General features: G+C 32.6%; 1 protein-coding gene across 12 annotated transcripts in view; it reads left to right on the top strand.

The window, feature by feature from the left end:
- MYCBP2 (MYC binding protein 2) overlaps nucleotides 1-22,545 on the top strand; it is a 238,289-nt gene that overhangs the window by 157,619 nt on the left and 58,125 nt on the right. For 4 of the 12 annotated variants that reach the window (XM_060191609.1, XM_060191610.1, XM_060191613.1 and 1 more), the window contains 5 exons: nucleotides 7,592-7,666; nucleotides 10,061-10,285; nucleotides 11,160-11,292; nucleotides 13,745-13,867; nucleotides 16,674-16,853. In XM_060191609.1, coding sequence (XP_060047592.1) covers nucleotides 7,592-7,666; nucleotides 10,061-10,285; nucleotides 11,160-11,292; nucleotides 13,745-13,867; nucleotides 16,674-16,853 — 736 coding nt within the window. The remainder of the gene's footprint in view (nucleotides 1-7,591; nucleotides 7,667-10,060; nucleotides 10,286-11,159; nucleotides 11,293-13,744; nucleotides 13,868-16,673; nucleotides 16,854-22,545) is intronic. The other 8 variants (XM_060191611.1, XM_060191615.1, XM_060191619.1 and 5 more) reach the window with 5 other exon arrangements.

Raw genomic sequence — 22,545 nt, forward strand, 5'->3', positions numbered from 1 at the left:
ATAACTTCTCAATTTTAATCTAAAAACAAGAGGCTGATGACATAGCTCACCATGTAGTGTGCCTGCTTTGCTATGCACACAGCCAGGGTTTGAGCCTGGTACCTACCACTCTGAGGGAAGTTTCAGTACTGTGGTATTTTTCCTATTTTCTTTCTTGTCTTTTCTGTTTCTCTCTCTCTCTCCCTCTCCCTCTCCGTCTCCCTCTCCCTCTCTTTCACAACTGGAGTTTCACTGTCCAGACCTACTTTCTTGGATAGAGACAGACACAAGTAGAAAGGGTAGATTCTTCAAGTATAATGGAGTCTGGACTTGATCTTGGGTCATACATACTGCAAAGCAAGTATAACATCCAGATAAACTATTTTACAACTCATCTCTTTTTCTACCTTAAAAAGTTTATCTAGAGCAGTGAAAGCCAGCAGCAACAAAAAATTACTTAATCAATTAATATAAAAATTATTTTTAAAAAATATTTATTTCATAGGGATACACAGAGAAATTAACAGGGATGAGGGAGCTAGAAAAGGAGAGAGAAAGACTCCTGCAGCACTATTTGTTTAACTCTCCCTTGCAGCTTGGGGCCAATGGCTTGAACTCAGATCCTTCATGTTATAATATGGGCATTGTACCAGGTGTGCCTCTGCCAAACACCATAAAAAGATTTTGACACTCTGCAAAAGTGCAAGTGCACTTGCAGTGCAAGATAAATAATAAGGTGTCAACTGTCTAGAAAGTTCGCCTAAAATGTGTTGAAACTTTTTTTCATATATTATCTATTTTTTATATTATAAAAAAATGTGGTGCGATAACAACTGCTGTTTTGTTGTTTATATTTAAAATCTGATCAATTTAATGTTTCAAGTCTAATAAATCATTATATAGATTAGAACATACTTCTTGCCTCAGCACAAAAATTTCCTGCTAATTCCTTTTTTTTATTCATTTGAGGCTGTGTTTTTAGAATAGGAAGATAATTCACACAGACACAGATAGGAGAGTAAAGATAAAATGAAGAATAACAAATGATTTATTGAAATTCTAGTTCTTATAGTTTTGCTTTGGAACATTGATGCTTTGTTGTTTGGTGTTTTTAGAACCCATCTCAGATCATTTATAATAAGTAGCCTCTTGCTATCAAAAAGAATAGGCAGTAAAACAGGTAAAAGAGAAAAATACTACACTGGTAGGTTTACATTAGAATGTGAATGACGACATTACACCCACTTAAAAAAAATCTCTGTGCAAAATATTGGACATAAAGAGTAAAATGAAGTGACTTCTGGCATTCTCTAGGTTTTCTTTATGCCAACATGACTAAATAATTGTAAATAGCTCAGATTATCTGATATCATTTAGTCTAAGGTTTTTATTTTAGGGATCGTAGTGACTCAAGATCATTATAAGTAAAAGGAAGGCAACGGGAGAGAAAAAAGCAGTGGGGGTGGGGTGCTGTGGAGTTAGCATAATGGCTATGCAACCAGTTTTTTTTTTTTAGCAACTTTTTTTAAAATTTATTCTTTTTATTTATTTATAAAAAGGAAACACTGACAAAACTATCTGGAACCTGGTGGCTGAAAAGAGAGCTAACATATAAAGCCAAACAAGTTGTTGACTAATCATGAAGCTAAAGGCTGGAATAGTGCAAGTGAAGAGTTGAGGGGGTCTCCATTTTGTAGATAGCTAGTAGGCGTATTTTAATTATATTCCAATAAGTCTTTCATGCCTGAGGGGAACTAAGGTCCAGGATCAATCCCTAGCACCATCATAAGCCAGAGCTGACCAGTGCTCAGGTGAGAAGAAAATAAAAAGAAAAGAAAAGGAAGGGGGAAGGTCAAAATAGAGGCAAGAAGTGTCAAGACTGAACAAAGAGGAAATCTATTAAATATTAAGGATATATTTGGGTAATTATTTATGTGAAGGAGAGGATATGTATGATAGTAGATTTTTTGTTTGTTTTGCTTTTGGGTTTTTGTTATTATTGTTTTATTTGTTTTTTGCCTTCAGGGTTATCACTGGGACTTGGTGCCAGCACTGTGAATCTACTACTCCTGGTGGCCTTTTTTTTTTTTTTTTGCGGAGGTCCATTTTATTGGGTAGGACAGAAGGAAATTCAGAGAAGAGGGAGAGATAGAGAGGGAGAAGAAAGACTCCTGCAGACCTGCTTCGCAGCTTGTGAAGTGACCCCTTGTAGGAGCCAGGGATTTAAACCCTGATCCTTGCTAAGGTCTGTGCCCTTAGTACCAGGTGTGCGCTTAACCAGATGCACCACTGCCTAGCCCCTGGAGGTATGTTTTGGAAGAGGGATAAAAGATTGAGGGAATTTAATAAAAGAAGCAAGCAAAACCTTCAGTTGGAACTCCCTTTTTTTTTAGTTTTTTTGTGTAACAAAGGCCCAAAGAAGACTACTGGATGGATCCATTTTGTATTCCCTTTCCTCTCCCCATAAATTCAAAGAACCAAAAAACATGAAATACTGGTTGGAATTTTGAACTGCTATGACAGAAAATAAAACATAAGGGAATCTTAGCTGCTGATCAAATATCCACTGAAAACAAATTGTAGAACTCTTGTTTTTATTTTTTTATTACCACCAGGGCTATTGCTGTGACTCCAAGCCAACACTATCAGTCCACTGCTTCCAACAGCCATTTCCCCCCCTTTTCCCCCCTATTTTATCTGATAAATCAGAGAAAAATTGAGAAGTGGAGGGACGACAGATAGGAAGAGAGAAAGATAGATACCTGCACCTGCTTCACCACTAATAAACTGTCCCCCCTCAGTTGGGGAGTGGGGGCTCCATCCTGGGTCCTTACACATGGTGATATGATGTGTGCTAACCTGAGTGTGCTGCCCAGTCCCCAGAACTCTTGTTTTTGTTATAGATACATACATCAGCTATATTTGGTGATGCCTCCGTCTGAGGAGAAAGCATAGTGTTCATGCAAAAGACCTTCCTACCTGAGGCTTTGAGGCCCCAGGTTTAACCCCAGTATCACTATAAGCCAGAGCCTAGCAGTGCTTTGGTGGAAAATAACAATAATTTTCGAGTCTAGCAAGAATTCTACTTAAATATTATGATTAAGAAATAATCCTAATTTAAAATTTAACTCTGACTTAGCACTTTAGTTTTCTCTAATTTAGAGATGAAATAGCGCTAGCTATTATAATGCTTATGTTTTTGACACCATCTCCCAATAGGTGTAACTTAAGAAACAAAGAAACGGAAAACTGAGGGTGAAATTTAGACTAACTTTGAGCAGAGCCAATGTCATTAAAGGGGGAAGGTTGGGGGCACCGAGAGGACTTTGGGGACACAATACCCGATGGTAAAGGAAGACTTTAGGTGGTAGTAGGTGTGGCAGACAGCCACCTGTCATAGGCAAATAAAAAATTGAATTCAAGTGACATCAGCTGTCCTATAAATTATTTTTGACCTCTGTAAAGTGATTTGATAAAGGTTACATCAGTGAGAACAGAAAGGATACATAAATGAATAATACAAATTGTTTTTGTGAACCATTCATGAGATACTAAAACCACCTTGTCCTTTTTTTTGAGCACACATTCAGGTTTTTTTACATCTTAGAATCTGTTATTTCATAAACCTACAATACTTCTACTAACGTCTTTTTCTCTTAATTTTTCTAACATTTTCCTAGTTGACCAGTCCCAAAAATTTCTGTTGATATTTTTTCTTGTACTTAACAATAATGCTTTAGTTATCAAATCATTATTGATGACTCATAAAGTTAAAAAGTTAGGAAATATCAAAGAATAGTTACTAGGAAAAGTGAAGTAATTTCTAAACATATCAAAATCCATAGTTATAGAATTATGCTTTGGGAACTGATAAATAGCTGATATAAGTGGAAACAGAGTATTGGAATGGAAAGTAAGTAAAAGGAAATTTGATTTTCCATTTCATTTTTACATAGCACTTTGTGGAAATATAAAAGGTTTCTTCTTTCTCTAGCTACCCAATATATTTAACTTATTTTTTTCTTGTCTTTAGTCTGTTTATATTTGTATTTTTTATTACTGTATTAAGTTCCTTAATGGTGAGGATTCACTGAAATTCCCTCCTTATTCATATCTGTTTCTTTTAAATGATTAAATACTAATTCTTGCTTATGTTAGATTTTCAACATTTGCCAAGTATTAAAATGTAATTCTTGACATTTGATTTAAGCATTCTACTTAAAATAATCTGATTCATACATTCTTACCTTGATTTTGTCATTTAATTAACAGTGTGATCTTGTGATATTAGGTACTTTATTTTTCTAATTTTCCAGTAAAAAACTACTTTGCCATGTCACAACAGAAAGTGCTGAAGCTGGTTCTGAAACTCAGTTGATGTGATTTCAAAGTCTGTTTTTAAACATTTTTATCTTAATCTAGTTTAAAGATAAATAGAAATACAAATATAAGCTACATAACACTTTCTAGAATTGGAAAATCAAATGCAAGTACTTTTAAACTAACTTGATGAATGAGGATCACTACTGTGATATACTAAAGATCATATGGACCTGTCTCAAAATTACAAAATGTATATTAGTAGGATATTTTCTTTGGCAATGATGACATAGAAACAGAAAATCAATTATGTACAAATATGGGATGCTTGACTACTTAAACTAGAGCTTATTTATTTATTTATTTATTTATTTTGAAAACAAGTTTCTTCTATAATAGGAGATATTAGTGATTTGAAACTTACAGACCCATTTCTTCAACTGCTTTGTCAAGATTTGTATCTTCCAACATTATCAGTGAAGTTGAATGTAATAGATGGTATCAAGGAAAGTAAATGGTACTGAAGATGTATTTTTAAATGTTTTTATAATCTTCCATGTTATCTGAATTCTTGCAGAGGCAGTTTGTGTCTCTTAGTATCCTATATAATAAAGCACTTTCTACCTACTTAGGCTGATTGGTGTTCACATGTAGAAAGTGCATTTACATTTGCATGTTTAGGGACCCCAGAGATTTGAAAAAAAGATAAAAGGGAAATATTTGGTAGGCCCTTGTATAGCATTACCAGAATAACTGGTAAAAACAACAAATATTTCCTGTACTTTATGTCTAATGCATTCTTTTAGGATAATAAATGATATCTGTACTCACAGCTTTAATATAACTGCAAATTTCTTAGTTTTGTTAGTAGAGTTATATATCTATATATCTAAAACCTGTGTTTTTTTTAACATTAGTAAAACAGTGTTGATTTAATGCATCATCAGCAATAAGGCTGATTGACTCATTGAAAGATTCACTTCATAATTTAGTTCAGTATTTTAAGTTTCATAACAAGAAAAGACAATTGACAGTTGAAACATAATTAGCAGAAATAAACAAATTGATTTTTAAAACTGGTAATCATTATACTATGTTTACCTATCAAAATCAAATGATTATTATTTGCAATATTTAGTATGTTCAGTGACACTTTTACTACTAATATTCATCTATTGACTCTTATATACTTTGAAAGATAATGAGTTTTGAGTTAGAACTTGGTGCTCATTAATTTAGTTAAGATTTTTTACATGCTTTAATTTTCTAAGCAACTCTTATAGTAGAGATTATTTTAGATGTGTCTAAATTCATAATTATATACCTATAGAATGTTTATATGAATCTGTAAACTTATGATATAAAATCAACTTGACATATTTAATAGTAAGACATTAATTCTTAAATGGCAAACGCTAGAAGAAGAAGAATTCTTAAATTATTATCTTCATAAGATTTATAAACTTTCTAATAATGTTTGCAAGAACTATGTGAGCATATTTTATTTTTAATCTCTTGCTTGCTAATTTTTCAGTTTTGATACTTGGTAAATTCTATTTTAATTATACATCACATTTTGAAAATATTTTATATTAAACTAGTGCAGGTTAATGTATCAAACATGTTTACTCAGTCTCAGGATATACTTATGTTTGTACATTTAATAAAAGACAGGTTCAGACTTTAAATTTATGTATCTAGATAAAATTTAGTTACTACATTGCCTTTCACATTGTTTTCTTTTCTGCCTTTACTTTTTTCTCTTTTTAGTGATTTTATTGTGATTTACAAAATTTTAAGAGAACAATGATGTTTTTTCATGCCAAACTGATCACCAAATTCAGTAGATTTTAATACTAGAAAAATTCTGCTAAAATATAAAATACTAAAAAATACCTTGATATATTTTATGTTAAAAAGTCTGGACCAGTATTTCCTGTGAATGAAAAAAGCCATTTTTCAAATATTCCTACAATTCTTATATTCATCGATGGCCTATAAAGACATCTTTACCACTCCCCACCCACCAAATACAGTTTCAAATGTTTTGCAATTTGTGTTTATGTACTTTATGTAAAAAGCAAGAACCTAGTCCATTCATTCTTAAATGTAAGGATTAATTTTGTTATTTTGTATTTGGTAGGTGTATTATTAGAAGCTTTTTGTTTCTGACTTGTATATGTCTTGTATTTCTGAATTATCTTATGTGTATGTATTCAAATATTCTACAACAGTTGCCCATGTACATTTGTTCTAGAGGGAAATGTAGAAATAGAGAATAGCAAGTAAATTCTCATTGTCAAAATTGATTTGTAGTTGTCTCAGAACTATTTCCTTTGTGCTAAAATTATGAGTGGTAACAACTTTTATTACCATTTGAATATCCTTATTCAGAATAACCATTCATCATAGTATTTACACAAGTAACAAAAGTGTGTAATTGATAATCATTGGAAAAAATTTTTAGTTCTAGATCAGATAAGTGTAGATCAGTAGTATAATGCATTTATATAAAATGGATACTGTTTAAACTCTCATTGAGACAATTTAAGAAAATGTTGAATTTTCAGAGACCCAGGCCACTATGAATGGTTATACTTTAATAACATGTTTTTAGACTTTGCCAGAAAAATCCAAAATACTATGTGTATTTTGATAACTTTGAAGATGGAGAAAACTACCCTACTCTTGACAAGACATTTTGGTTATATGGGGTTTTTTTCTTTGTTTTTCTTTAAAAACTTGCTAATAGTTTCAGTGCCTTTATTTAGTTGGCTTTTTATTTTTAATTTATATAATGAAGAAAAATTAAATGTGATTTATTTTTCCCTTCTATTCATTTTTTTTCTTTTGTACTTTCAGAAGTAACAGCTAATTACTTCACCATCTTACTAATATCAAATCCATCTAATCTACTTTATTCACTTTCTTTATAAGACAGCAGCCTGTATTCATTAAACACAACTGGCTTGTATTGACATAGATATGTCATCATTTAAAAGAGTTTTAAAGTTTCGCTTTTGCATAAATTGTCAAGCTTTATACCAATATTTGGCTCTTAATTTTAATAAATGGCATGACACACTATATCCATGGAGAGCTTTGGATAGAAGTATTTATCAGAATTTCATTGTTGTGTGACGTTCTCAGGTGGCTTTCTCTTTAGTAGAATATTTCATTGCAGTGCGGCTAGAATGCAGAACAGTGTTATTACTATGAACACATCTTAAACACATGATGCTCTGTTCCCTTTCCTTGTTGATATTCTTCTTTCTTAAACTTTGTTGCTCAGAATATCTTTAATGCTAGCCAAGGAGTCAGGGATTTGGACGTATTATCATGGACTTCCAAAGCTTTTTTCCCCCAGGTGAGTTAACTGTAAGGATACTTATACATTATTGGGCTTTTTCAGCACATATAATAAATTTTACATTAGATTTTAAAGCCTGTGCTTATGATTAGTATAACAGTTTTTTAGCAGTAAAGATCTGTATAAGTACTGCAATTTCCCCTATAATTTTCTTGTTATTTCTGCCTGAAATATATAAATGTAATCATTTACATTTATTTTAATATTTTGTATGTAATTTTAGGGCTCGTTTATCCAATAATAACATCCAAGTAGTATAGTTTTTTTCAGGAGTTATTTAGGTGAAAACAGCCCTGAACCTTTGATCCTTCAAATTTTTCCTGTCCTTTTACAATCCCCTTTTGAGTATTCATCTTAGAATAAGTGGGAATCAAGGAAGAAAAATAACATTTCAGGGGCCTGGTGGTGGCACACCCAGTTGAGCACACTTGTTACAACAGGCAAGAATCAGGGTTGAAGTCCCTGACCCCACCTGCAATGGGGAGGTTTTGCTAATGATGAAGCAGTGCAGGTGTAGTTCTATCTTTCCCTCTCTATCTTCCCCTCCTTTCTCAATTTCTTTGTTTCTATTCAATAAATTAATAAAATTAGAAAAAAATTTTAAAAAGAAAAATAACATTGCAATTTACCATTTTTTATACTGGTGCCTGTGTCTTAAATTTCTGTATTAAATAAAATTTGTACTTTATGATGCTTAAGAATAAGCATAATCCTGTGTGTATTGTCTATCAAATCTTTATAAATACTGGGTAGTATAAAAATTGGATATATTTTGCTTTTACATCTTACTAACTATTCATTAAAATATTAACAGTTTTAAGAAAAGTTCTCATAATTGCTTTTCAGTGAATATCTTGTAATTATTATGAAATGTACTTTTTCCTAGCCTATTAAAAAACACATGATCTTTCAGATGCCATATCATATAATTTTTTAAAAATTTGTAAATGGGACTAAAATATCTCTCTCCTATCTATGAAATAATGTAATGTTTCAGTTAAAATTAGTCTTTCACATCTAGACATTTTTTAATGTTTGCTGATAATCTCATAAATATAGTAGCACTCATCTATTAGACCTCTCTTACTCTGCTTTTATTCCGAGTGCTCTTTTTGTATTCTTATAGCTGTGTATATAATACAGTACACTAGTGATTACTCATTACTATAATGAAATTGATAACATATGTGAAAGTGAATGGTGGATTTAAAATTTTCCTTGACCAACAATATATTGAGTTAACAGAGTTGTATGTTTTTGACCTTAGGATATTACTTTCAATTTCTACTATTTAAAGGGCATATATTTATATGTTAGTATGAGACTGCTTTAGGGATAAAGCTATTCAGTTAATATTTTATCTTTTATAATAATATGTTAGTTTTTATTTTATTCTATTCATAGCATCACTAAATATTAACTAATTTTAACTTACTATTTAAATAAGTACTTCATTGTTATCATCTTTTACTGTTTTAAATTAATGCAGAAAAGTTTATAGAGTCCATATTACTGGGTTTAAAGTGTAGTTCAACTCCATTTATAATTAGTGGGAAGAACAGCAGCTCACTTAACTTTATTGAATTCACATAGGGAACAACTCCATCAGAACAGTCAGAATTAATAGAATATTTTGGACTTGCTCTTTTCTTAACATTTTCTAAGTAACTTTTATATTCACATGTTTTAAATGTACTTAAACTTCAATTTTTATATTAGTTTCTCTCTCTCTGAAAATATTATCATTCTTTTCTTTAACTAGTTTGAATATACCACTGCTTAGTGACCTAGCAATTCTAGCAAGACATTTTACTTGTTCTCTTATCAAGAAAATTTGAATTGGTAAAATCATGTAGTCATTCTTATTTAATTCATAACTAATAAATGTTAGGAGATAGCAATATTTTATACAGAATTTCATCTTTATCTCAAGATAATTTCTAGTCTTCTATGTATTGTTTGCTTGTAGATAATTGATACAGATAAATGTAGAAAGAAGTAAAGGTTTAGACTGTTTAATCAATACCGTACAGTAATACAATAATCATAATTCAAAATTATTCACTTGTGGTTCACATAGTAAATTAGTTTTGTTACTCCTGTTGCTAAATATTTTATTATAAGACAAAAGTAAAATCTAGCCCTATTGAATTTTTCAAGTTGTGATACATAAAATAGTTAAGTAGTTCTCTTGTTTTTTAATACTATTCATCAAGAAAAAGCTGAAATATTAGTGGTGTTGACTATTTCTTTGGGTTTCTTTGGATATGTATTCTCTTAGTTGGAAATATTGTAGACTTGTCATATAAAAGCTCTTAATAAAATTATGCTGAAAGTAATGACAGATTGCATTTTCTTGTTTGTTTGTACCTCTCTTGTTCCAACTTTCAGGAACCTAAAACTAATACAGATGAGTTTTTCAAAGATGTAAACTCCTGCTGCCCGCAAGAAGCAGCAATGCAAGAACAAGATATGCCGTTCTTGAGAGGAGGTCCAGGCATGTACAAGGTAGTGAAGACAGGACCGTCTGGTCACAACATCAGAAGCTGCCCTAACCTTAGAGGTATCCCCATTGGAATGTTAGTTCTGGGAAACAAAGTCAAAGCAGTGGGAGAGGTATGGATTCTTGTAGCTTCATGACTTCTAAGATAATCACTCTTAATATAATACAATAAAAACATGTCTTTCTTCCAAAGGTTGCTGTTTCTATTCCAGGCTTTTGAATGATGATGTTCTTTATCTTATACTGAAAAGAATTAACATTTTTTTTCTATGCTTCCTTTCTAATAATTTTATTTTCATAATTATCCTTGTGAAAACAATATATTAACAAGATGACTTGTTTATAAATGTTCAGTATTTCTGTATACATATACATATTTATATATATATATATGTATTTCACTATTACAAATGTATTATACCATAATGGATTAATGATAATTAATATTTGTTATGAATTCATATTGAGATGTGATATTTACACAAGGTTTCATTTCTTTGTTCCCATCCATGTGTCTCACTGAAAACTTGAGCAAATAAAATTCCTCTTTAATCAACTGTGGTATTTGCCTCAGCTGATTAGTTTGAAGATGTAGTGTGTCATGCTATTTCTCAGTGTAAGGGTCATTTTCAAGGTGCACTATTTGCACTACCAACTTAATAATAGAGAGTAAGCTATATTAGGATACTTTAGGTTAAAAAAATTAAGAGCCATGTGTTTTGTGGTAATATTTAAACTTATTTAAGTATTAATCCCTTGTACCTTAAACATGATTCTTTTAACTGAAAAAAAAAAAGCAGTGTTTTTCAGAATTTTTATTTGTTTCTTTCTTACCTCAGGCTGTGGTCTTAATTTCAGAAACAAAGTTCATGGTAGAAAAGTTTTGGAAGTATTAAACTATTCAAACATTGAAACTTTTAGCTGGTTTTCTACCAGAGTATCCAGAAAGAATCAAGCCAATCAATCATGCTTTTTGTTATGTACTAGGTAACCAATTCTGAAGGTACATGGGTGCAGCTCGATAAGAACAGCATGGTAGAGTTCTGTGAGAGTGATGAAGGAGAGGCATGGTCCTTAGCTAGAGACAGAGGTGGAAACCAGTACCTCCGACATGAAGATGGCAAGTTTTTGTGATTTATTCTCTGATTATGCAGTTATTTAAAATGTGGTTCTTTTGTCTTAAAGCTTTTTGTCAGCTCACTTTATAAGTGAAAGAAAATCTGAAGGTTAAAAAGTCTTTTAGTAAAATATTTTTTAATCCATGAGTAGTAAATGAAAACATATAAATGAAAAGGGCTAAAAGAAAATATGAAAAATAAATTAATCTTTATAAAATATGCTTTTATTTCAATATTATGAACTTATATGGTTCTTTTGTTTTAGTTCAAGAGTGGAGGTTTGTCCATTTCTATCAGTTTCTGACGAACTATATTCCTTCTATCAGGCAATTTCATTGTTGAATTTTGTCTTAGGAAATAAATATTAAATAAGTACATAGGATCTTTTGGGGGTGGTTCCATATTTTGTTATTGGGCCTTCTACTTTGAAGTGTATTTTGTCTTGTTCAACATTGATAATTTTTCTTCTTGTTCACCTTTCTTAATTCTCCTTGTAGAAAATTTTGTTTTTCAAAGTTTAGATCGTATTTTCCCTTGAGGGAAGCCTTATATGATCCCCAAGAAGTTAAGAATTCTGTCTGTGTTCCTAAAGAACCACTAAATAAAAGTCATATTGTAAAAAAAAAAAAAAAGATATATTGTATTGAAGTTAACTTTTACTTATTCATAGTGAGATTGTGAGTCCCTTGTGGACAGGCAGTTTTGTACTCACAGATTACAGAGTAGTTTTGGCACACACAAGTTGCTCTGTAAGTTATGTAAATACAAGTTTAGTCACAAAAAATATTAAAACATCAAAATATATGAATGAGTAAGCTTAGACTTTCCTGTCAAACCCAAAAATATATAGGATAAAGTAAGATAATTTTTTAAATGTTACTTTACTACCCAAAGTGAGTATGGTAATAAGAATACTTTCTGCTGTTACCTTGACCTGATTAACTAGTATCTCTAGCCTCAGCGTTATCACTTATAAAATGTGGATATTTTATAAATTTAAGATGAAACTTACATGAATAAATATCGACAAACTACCAGATAATAAGGCTCTGTACTATTGTTAAATAAAGTAAACTTTAGTAAGAAGGAAGTTTTAGCATGGACAACTATATTCCATATGCTGGATGGATGTTTCTTAAATGTTACTAGGATATAATTTCTGCTAAAATATTTTTTCTTTTTTTAATTATTTATTGGTTAGTTATTAGACAGAGACAAAGAAATTGAGAGAGAGGAGGAAAGTTGTGAGGGAAAGAGAAGCATCTATAGGACTGCTTATTGCTTTTGAAATTTGCCATCAGCTGGGGGGAACTGGGGGCTTGAACCCAGGTCCTGGTGCATTGTAACATGTGCCCTTAACTAGGTGTACCACTGCCCAGCTCCTAAAATATATCTATTTCAACCCTATAAGAAAGATCAATTTTTTAAAAAAATTATATGTGTATTCATACACTGATTCTTTGTTGTTTGGGGTGTATAAAGGAACAAGTGATGAGAAGTTAAGTTACTTAAAATCACTAAGTTTATTTGCTGTGGTTTTCATATCAACTATTCAGTATTAGTATGCAGCTGTATTTAATACAGACAAGAAATTGAAAATATAGGAATTTTTTATGAATAAATAAAAGTTAAATAGTTACTGCTAAACAAATCGGAATTTAGTAGATGAGAATAATGTTGTTTTTGCCATTCATATTACTAGTCCACTTTTCTGAGTGTCTTATAGAAGAAGTAGTTTACTGTAGAAAAGCCTGATAGTTGTATTTGTATCTTTATTATTGGAATCTTATAGCCACTTAATAGTAGGCGATAAATTAGTTTATATGTTTGATGTGTTGTATTCTTAACAGTTGCCATTTGGATCAAATTATTTGCCATTTCCTGCTTGAAATAAGAATTCTAACACATTTGCTGATTTTAGAATGTATTAATAGCTCTGATTATATCCTTTCACATACTTTCACTGAGTGAAAATATCCTCATAGTATGTAAAAATGAGTTAAAAGTCATTTTCTCTTAAATTTCACATTTAGAATTTAAAATATTTTATAAGCTGAAATTTCTTTTAAAGATTTCCTATTCAATTACTAATATACACAATATTTTTATGTTTAATTATCCTTATAGTAGATACAGTTACCAATTTTTGTTATATAAAATGATCTTGTATAAATTCATCACAAATAAAAGTTTCCAATATAGAAATAATCACATTTAGTGATGTCACCTGCCACAGTTAACTTGGCACATGAGAACACATCCTACTTCTAATTTTCACTGAATATTTGAAAAATGAGACAAAGGCTTGTCATATATGTTAGTGTCAAGATAAATTAATTAATATTTAAACTTACCAAATCTAATGGCCATTAAGTCTTTTTGGTATTTTTTCTTTAGTCACAGAGCAGGGAATGACATAAAACATTAATTTTATAGCTGTACCTCTTATTGTAGAACAAGTTCTTCTGGATCAAAATTCTCAAACTCCTCCTCCGAGCCCCTTCTCAGTACAAGCTTTCAATAAAGGGGCAAGTTGCAGTGCTCAAGGGTTTGACTATGGACTAGGAAACAGTAAAGGTAGGTGTTTTAAAGTAAGACTTCTGTTTATATATTTTAATTTTTTTTACTATCCTTCTTTCATTTTATTCTTGTTGACCCGTGAAATTTCATTACATAAATTTTCTTTCTTAGGAAACTAACACTCAAATGTTTATGAAAGTGTTTTTTTCATAATATAGTTTTTGCCAGCTTGAGTTTAATTTTACGGGCACACTGCTTTTATGTTGTTATTTTAAGGCCTTCCTTTTTAATTCACATTATAAAGATATATTATTTTACTACCCTCTTATTTCTAAAGTTAATGTTCATGAGCAACAAAGAACTTCACAAAATACTCATTTAAAATCAGAATTTAACTGATTTTACACATGCCTTGTTAAATATGTATGATTTTGAATATTTAATAATTTGGAATTGTATGCTATTATGTGTCGGGGTTTATGATGTATAGTGGAGCCAGAATTTTGTTTAAAATATTAAGTCATATGAGTTTAAAATATCTGCAGCTGTTTTTTGCTACATTAGTGGACGATGCCAGTATCATAAACTAAACAATTATTTTGGGATATTTATACATGTATTTCATTCAAAATTGCATTTGAATGTCAGTTCAAATATAATCATGCTCTTTCCTATGCCTGACAATTTCCTTCAAAATCAGCCATAATGTTAAAAGTTGGTATACAATTGGATGGTGTATTAGAAAGCCTAATAGAAATAATTTTACTTTAGCATGTTCTTTTAGCTAATTCATGTGGTTTCATTTTAAGGAGGAAAAAACATAGTGTCACCGTACCTGATTTACAAAACTAGTGAAGTAGTTCATAAAATTAGAAAATTACCTCGGTAGGAGATAATCTGTTTAAAATAAAACTACTATTTGTTCGATATCTTCATTACTTTCTACAATGCATTTTTTAATGAAAATTAAAGAAACAGCCTTGACATTTCTTCTTGGTGTTCCCTCTCTACTTTTTTTTTTTTTGATCTATTCTACAATTTGGGTACTGTCTGCTTGCTTACTTCTTGGCAGTTCAGAATTCAGTCAAATTAAGCTAAAACCAGCTCTTCATTCTTTAATTTACTTTTTATTGGATAAATTTGTCCAAGGAATAGTTTAGATCTTCATTCTTCAGTAGCCTAAATGCATGGTGGTGTGTCAGTCCCTTTATGCTATTGTCATTCCTTAAACAAAACCTTAGACATTTACTTGCTTCAGTTCTGTAGTAAAAAAAAAAAAATGGTGTTTAAGTTAAATTGTGTGCTTCTGTCTCTAGAATGACTAAATTGTGCTGGTGGCTGTCAGTATAAAAGTAATATTATATACGTTATATAAGTTAAATAGCACTATAAAGAAAAATCAACTTTCAAGAAATACAAGCACTGCTGAGATTATTTATTGTTGAATGACAGTAATAGAATATTGCTTTATTAAAGATTCATTTTTGTAATGCCCAAAAATAGTGTGCATGTTTACAGGAGCAAAGAAATAATATTAAACTTAAACCTGAATAAATATATCTAACCTTTATGTATTATTTCTCATAATAGTTTCCATTTTCCATAGTAGTTGTCAAGAAATTGGTTCTTAGAAAAAAATTCCCATAAATTATTTTACAGTATTTGTTACCTATGAAATCCTTTCTACTGCGTTTTTGAAATAGTGCCATAAACACTGTGTACATCACTGTTTTCATGTGGATATGTGCCTTACTGGTACTTTAGTAGAGATTCTCACATAAAACTGCCTTACATATAGGGAGTATTACTGGAAAAGTACTGTTTTTTCAATTTATGTATCAGCTATTCTCAGTATGCTGTGTTTTCTTTTGGCATCATTTAAACTAATATGCATATTTATATATAAGTGATGAGCTGCCATCTGTCTAGTTATGTTATTCCATTTTTAAATTATTCTTAGAAGAAAAAAATTTTAATTTTATTTATTTACTGGATAGAGATATCAAACAGAGAGAAGTTGAAAGGGAAGTGGGTGATAGAGAGGAAGAAAGATAGATACCTGAAGCACTGCTTCACTACTCAGGAATCCTCCCCACTGCAGGCGGGGACTAACCAGGGACTTAAACTGGGCCGTAGCACATTATCATGTGCCTTCTTTCAGGTATGCCAATGCCTGACCTTAAAATTATTTTTCTGTGTAATTACTTTATAGTTAATTTTAAGAGAAAATGTTAGAATTCATATTTAAGGTATTTTGCAAGTTAGGTAATTCATATCTCTTCTTATCTTTTAAGTCCTATATTTTAACCATTTATTCAAGCAAAAGACTTCATACATTTAAAATAAAGTACAATTTCTTTGGCAAGAAACTAGTTAAAACTGATAATGTTAATTTATAATTCAATGTAAATATATTGTTCAGGTAACAATATTGCTTTGCCTACTTTCTGTCTTACATTTTAAAAAATCTGTCTATATGGTTTGCTTACCTTACGCATGTATTATACTGCATGTGAGTCAGAGTGATTTAGCCATTGTAGAGAACATCATTTACTTAGATCTTCATGATATTAAATCAATTCATCATTGATTCTTCATGGACTCTATATTTTCCCAAACTGTTTGTAGATGTTATATATGAGTTTTAATAAGTCAAAGTAGTAAAGGAACGTTAAGTAAATATGATGGAGTACTTCCATCTTAAAACAACATACAAAGTTTCATCCTTCCTTTGAGGATAACAGTCACCAAATTTCATACATTTCTGAATTGGCATGCTTTTATATAGTGTTTGACTTTATCTGTATGTCATAAAACACCATTTACATTGCCATTTTGGATGTTAATTAATAACAAGTTGTAGTTTTGACTGTTTTGCCCACTGCAGGTGACCAACTGAGTGCCATATTGAATACCATTCAGTCACGGCCCAATCTCCCAGCTCCTTCCATCTTTGATCAAGCAGCAAAACCTCCCTCTTCCCTAGTCCACAGCCCATTTGTGTTCGGACAGCCCCTTTCCTTCCAGCAGCCTCAGCTTCAGAGTAAGTCTGTCAGCCTTACCTGCCTCATCAATCATTTCTGAAGCTTTATTCTGAGTTGTTTATGATTTACTAACTACGTATCAACTCACCTGATTGGTATTATTTAATGAGGATTTTGTCCCTTCCCACATTTTTAGCCATTTAGGTTATTCTGAGCTGAGACCTTCTGCAGCTATGACATTTGTTTTTTAATTATACATTTTTATTAATTATAGTTAATAAAATGATTATTACACTTTCTATTTTAAATTCAGTAGAAGCAAGTGCAAACTGTAGAAGTATTAATTATTTCAGAATATTTTATGATGTGAACAACTCTGTTAAGCATCTCACATAAGGATAGCTTTCATTATTTTGCACTGGGTTTTTATTAGATAGAGATGACCCGAGAGTACAGCTACATCACTAGTCCAGTGTACAGAAGAGCTGTTATACTGGGTAGGTAGGTGTGTTTGTATCCTTTGAGTGAATTCAGTAGCCATAAGTTTAGCAACTTAGAGTTCCAAATTTTCTCAAATAGTTTTTTTTCTTGGTTCTTATTTTTGTTGTTATTCTTGTTCCTTGTACATTAAACTGGTCTTTTGGTGCCTGAGTAGACCCAAATAAAGTACATGTAACTGCAACCAAAGGAATAGCTCAGCTGGTAGAGTTCAGGAATTGCATGCCTGAGGCTCTCATTTGTATGCCTGGCACTGCATAAACCAAAGTAGCACTCTGGCTTTAGTTTCCCTCTTAGGTGAATCACACACACCCTTGTCTGTCTGTCTGTCAGCCTGTCTGTCTCTTTCTCTCTCTCACATGAAATAAAGTAAACCTTTAATTTGTAAATAGCATATTACATTATTAACACAAATTGCTCAAAAAAGTATATTATTTTCTTCTTACTAACCTGAGTGGTTCAACTCGTTTCAGCATAACAGTATGTTTTGATCTTTAGTTCATGTTACTTTACAATAGATAAACATACTCACCGAGAAAAATAATTTATAAAAGTCTCAACTTAACACATGCATTATTTGAATTCAAATAATTAATCTTTTTAATAAAACATCACACACAGATCTAAATTATTTCTCTAGAAAAAGGATTTGACAATTGTAGCTAAGTTTACTTAATAAAATGCCATCTGCCTTAGTGTTTTACTAGGCCCAGCAGAAAATAGATAGCAGATAGTCTTATTCATTATGATATTATCTACCTTGGGTAAAGCATATACAAAAATATAAACTTGAGAGCCGGGAGGTATCGCAGTGGGTTAAGCACACGTGGCGCGAAACACAAGAACCAGCGTAAAGATCCAGGTTTGAACCCCCAGCTCCCCGCCTGCAGGGGAGTCACTTCACAGGCGGTGAAGTAGGTCTGCAGGTGTCTTTCTCTCCCCCTCTCTTGTCTCCCCTCCTCTCTCCATTTCTCTCTGTCCTATCTAACAACAACATCAATAACAACAACAATAATAACTACAGCAACAATAAAGAAAGGGCAACAAAGGGGAAAATAAATAAATAGAAAATATATAAACTTTCCTAGTGTGCTATATGTATTAGACAATTTCAATTAATGAAATTAATTTGGAAGTATTAGTAGTATCACATCCTGTATTTGCCATAGGGACCATGTATTTACATCTAACACTCACTTGAACATTCATTTTTCATTTTTTTTTTGTTTCTTTTTATTTTTTTAGGTTACTTTGGTTTTCAAGCCTATAGATATTTTGAGGTACAATTGTCATCTCCTCAAAATGCATTATCCTGTAGTCACCCCTGTGAAAGCACCAGTATCCCTCCACCTGCTCCTCCTAGAGCTCCCTCCCTCCCCCAGTCAACCCTTTGTTTTGTGGTTGAATCCATGATTTTCGTTAGGTTTAACTTATCTTTCTGGTTTTATTTGCCCCCATCCTCCTGTGGGGGGAGGTCACTGTATATATCATTTCATGTGAGTCCTTTTAGTATCTTTAATAGGTCTGAGTTAGAGGTGATGAATTCCTTCATCTTTTGCATATGTGTAAAGCACTTGTCTTATCTCCTTCAAACCTAATTGATAATTTAGCAGGATAAAGTATTCTTAAGTGGAGACCTTTCTACCTTTTAGAGTTTTTGTTGAAAAATCAGCTGATAGTCTTATGAATTTCCTTCATGAGTGACTCTTTGCTTCTCTCTGGCAGCCTTCAGTGTAATCTCACTGTCTTTGATCTTTGTCATTGTAATTGTGTGCCTTTGTAAAGTTGGGATTGAATGCATTTTTCTTGGATTCCTTGGAGTCCCTTATTCTGGGCGACCTATCTACTTTTTTCCTTTCTTTTTTGAAAGAAAGAGAAAAATAGTGTGGCGGTGAGAGATAAAGAGAGACACCTGCAGCACTGCTCCACAGCACCTGAACCTCTGCCCTCTTGCAGGTGGGGACTAGGGGCTTGATCCTGGGTCCTCATGCATGGTAACTTCTGCACTTTACCAGGTGTGCTGTCACCTGGACTCCCATCCACTTTAGGTTGGGGAAATTCTCAGCTAGACTTCCTTCAACTATGAATCCTAACATACCTCTTTCTTTCTCCTTTTCTTTTACTCTCTCTCCCTCTCATTATCTTTTACTCTCTATCTCTCCCTTTCTCTTTTCCACTTTTTCTTCTTCCTCCTCCTTCCCTAATGATATGAATGTTGTTACTCTTGATGGTCTTTCATAATTACCTTTTCATATCTCCACTTATTCTAGTATTTTTTCTTCTCTTTCAAGGGTGTTTTCCATTAACTCAACTTACTGTTCTCTACTTTGATCTTTGCTGTTCATTTTTTTCAGATGTTATCTTCTGTGTTTTTAGCTCTTTTACTTTATTCCTCATTCTTCTGAGCACTGTTATAAATTTATCAGTGAATTCTTTCATTATTCTCTGAGTTTTTTGTGGTTCTCTATATTTCTTCCCAATTTAGTGGGCAACTCTAGGACCACAGCTTCTAGCTCATCTATAGGAGGTTTATATGTGTCTTTCTGTTGAATTTGGAGTTGTCTCTGAAATGTTGTCTTGGCCCACCCTTGAAAATAGAATATGCTGGGGGCGGCAGTGGTGCAGCGGTTAAGCGCACATAGTGCAGAGCACAAGGACTGGAGGAAGGATCCAGGTTCAAGCCCCCGGCTCCCCACCTGCAGGGGAGTCGCTTCACAGGCGGTAAAGCAGGTCTGCGGGTGTCTTTCTTTCTCTCCCCGTCTCTGTCTTCCCTTCCTCTCTCCATTTCTCTCTGTCCTATCCAACAACAATGACATTAATAACCACAACAGTGTTAAACAACAAGGGCAACAAAAAGGAAAAATAAATAAATTAAAAACTAAAAAAAAAAAAAAAGAAAATAGATTATGCTGTCTTCTTATTATGTTTGATTATCTGTATAGGTGAGCTGGGACAGTAGATGACAAGGCCCTAAACTGGAACCAGATGACAATCCTGGAGACTAGGACCTAGCTGGAACCAGGCAAAGTATATAAGGAAGTACAGGTTAGATCAGGCAGTGGGGGTCGTAGCTACAGGTTGAGCCAGATGTGAGCTGAATGAGGGGAGGGCCAAACTAGCAGCCCAGGGACTGGGAGGCAGGTGTACTGGAGCCACAGGACAGGGTGGAGCTATAATGATTGGAGGCTGTGCAAGATGGGGCCCTGTGGGATGAAGTTCCTTGAACCCAGACTGGGAATTAGCTGGAAGCTAGACTGCTGGGGTTGGAAGTAGGCAATATGCAGCAGCCACCTCAGAGCAGCCTAAACAACAGCCTAGAGCCAGTCACTATGGCAGAAGCAATGTGAGGTGTAATGTTGAGAGTGCTATAGGGCAGTGTAATAGCATGATCCTGGCCCAGTAGTAATGCTAGACAGGACCAAGTTTTTACCTTGTTTGTGACTCTGTCCTCCCAACCTGGATTCTGGACTAGTTCTGTTTTCTAGGTGGACTTGAAGCTCCTTTCTCTGTATCTGTGCTTTGGTTGCATTGGTATTGGCAAAAGCAAACAGAAGGGTACTCCCCTGATGCTGTCTTTCACTTGGGCATTCTTAAAATGAGAACCTTTTGGAAGCAGAATAGGATTGTGTGTGTGTCGTAGTTTTTTCCTTTCTTGATAAGGATTAGGAAAAAATAATGAATAGAAGGAAAGACTAGGTTTATTCATTTTATGGAACAATGGATCTTTACATTTATATGTACCCAAGTCTCAGATGTTTTAAATCTTTCTCATAAATAAATAAAATCTTTAAAAATAAAAATAAAAAAACATTAATGAATGCAATTTTTATTAACTTAATAAAAAAGATCATTATATACTCTCCATTTGGGAAAAGAAATCTAGGAAGGATAGTTATAATTTAAATTGCATTGTAATTGTAATCAACTGGCATCATTTTCATGGGATAATTGTCAAAACTTGAACTCCATTTTTGTATGACTTATCTTGCTGACAGGGGCTCTTTTTCCACCATTTTGAGTAATGGACTTAAAGGTTTCAAATATTTTATTAAGGAGTTTTAATGTTTTAAGAGTAGGTAATCTAGCATTCTGATAATTTTTTTTGGTTCCTTCCTTCCTACTATGGAATAATTAAGCCAAATGCTTTTTTTTTTTTTTCTATCCGCCCAACCCTGGGAACTTAATAGTAACAGTAAATTGCTAGGAGGAAAGAAAACCAGAAACAAAAAAGGGAAAAAAGTTGTACAACATTGTGGATTGGCTTTTTATATAGTACCGAGAACAAATCCAAGGCCTTACTATATGTTATATCAGTGAGCTGTTGCTACTATTATTTTCTATTTTTTTATTGTTGTTGTAGTTATTGTTGTAGTTATTGATGTCGTCATTATTATATAGGACGGAGAGAAATGAAGGGGAGGGGAGACAGGAGAGAGAAAGAAAGACACCTGCCGATCTGCTTCGCTGCCTATGAAGTAACTCCCCTGCAGGTGGGGAGCCGGGTGCTCGAGCCAGGATGCTCTTAAGCCAGCCCTTGCGCTTTGCAGTACCACTTTGTGGTACTGCCCGGCTCCCTGTTATTTTCTATTTTTAAGCACAGACTGGGGAGGAAGAGGCATAAAAGTGTTCCTCTACTTTTCATGGAGATCCATTGCTGATGTCTATGGTGCTCCCATTTTGTGCAAGGGGTCAAACCCAGGGCCACATACTTGGAAAATATACATGTTACCACTAAGTAACTTCTCTAGAAGTCATATTCTAAACTGTGTAGCTTTTTGACTGCTAAATAATGTAAAATATCTTCATAAATATCCTTTATTTTAAACTTCTGTTTATGTTTCTAGTTAGTGTACTAGCTTTGTTAGTACTTATAGTTTACATTTATAGGTATACGGAAGACAAATGTTTATGTAGACTTTTTCCTTACTATTCTAAAATTTACAGTTTTATTTCAAAAGTACATTATTTTTTAGAAATTATAATAAATTTTTGTAAGGTTCTAATTTACCAAAGTGAGGAAAAGAAAGCCAACACTTTTTCCCCTCATTTTATTGGGTTAGTGGTTTAAAGTACAGTTGTTGATACATGGTTACAGTTTCATATCTCTCTGTATTATGTATCTGCAGAACACTCTCACTCTCAACTTATGAGCTACTCATTCATCATATAACAAGATCTTTCTTAAGTTCCACCTATAAGTGAGATCATCTGGTATTAGCCCTTCTCTTTTTGGCCTATCTCACTTAACATAAT

Source organism: Erinaceus europaeus, chromosome 5, assembly GCF_950295315.1.
Source record: "Erinaceus europaeus chromosome 5, mEriEur2.1, whole genome shotgun sequence".
Classification (NCBI taxonomy): domain Eukaryota; kingdom Metazoa; phylum Chordata; class Mammalia; order Eulipotyphla; family Erinaceidae; genus Erinaceus; species Erinaceus europaeus.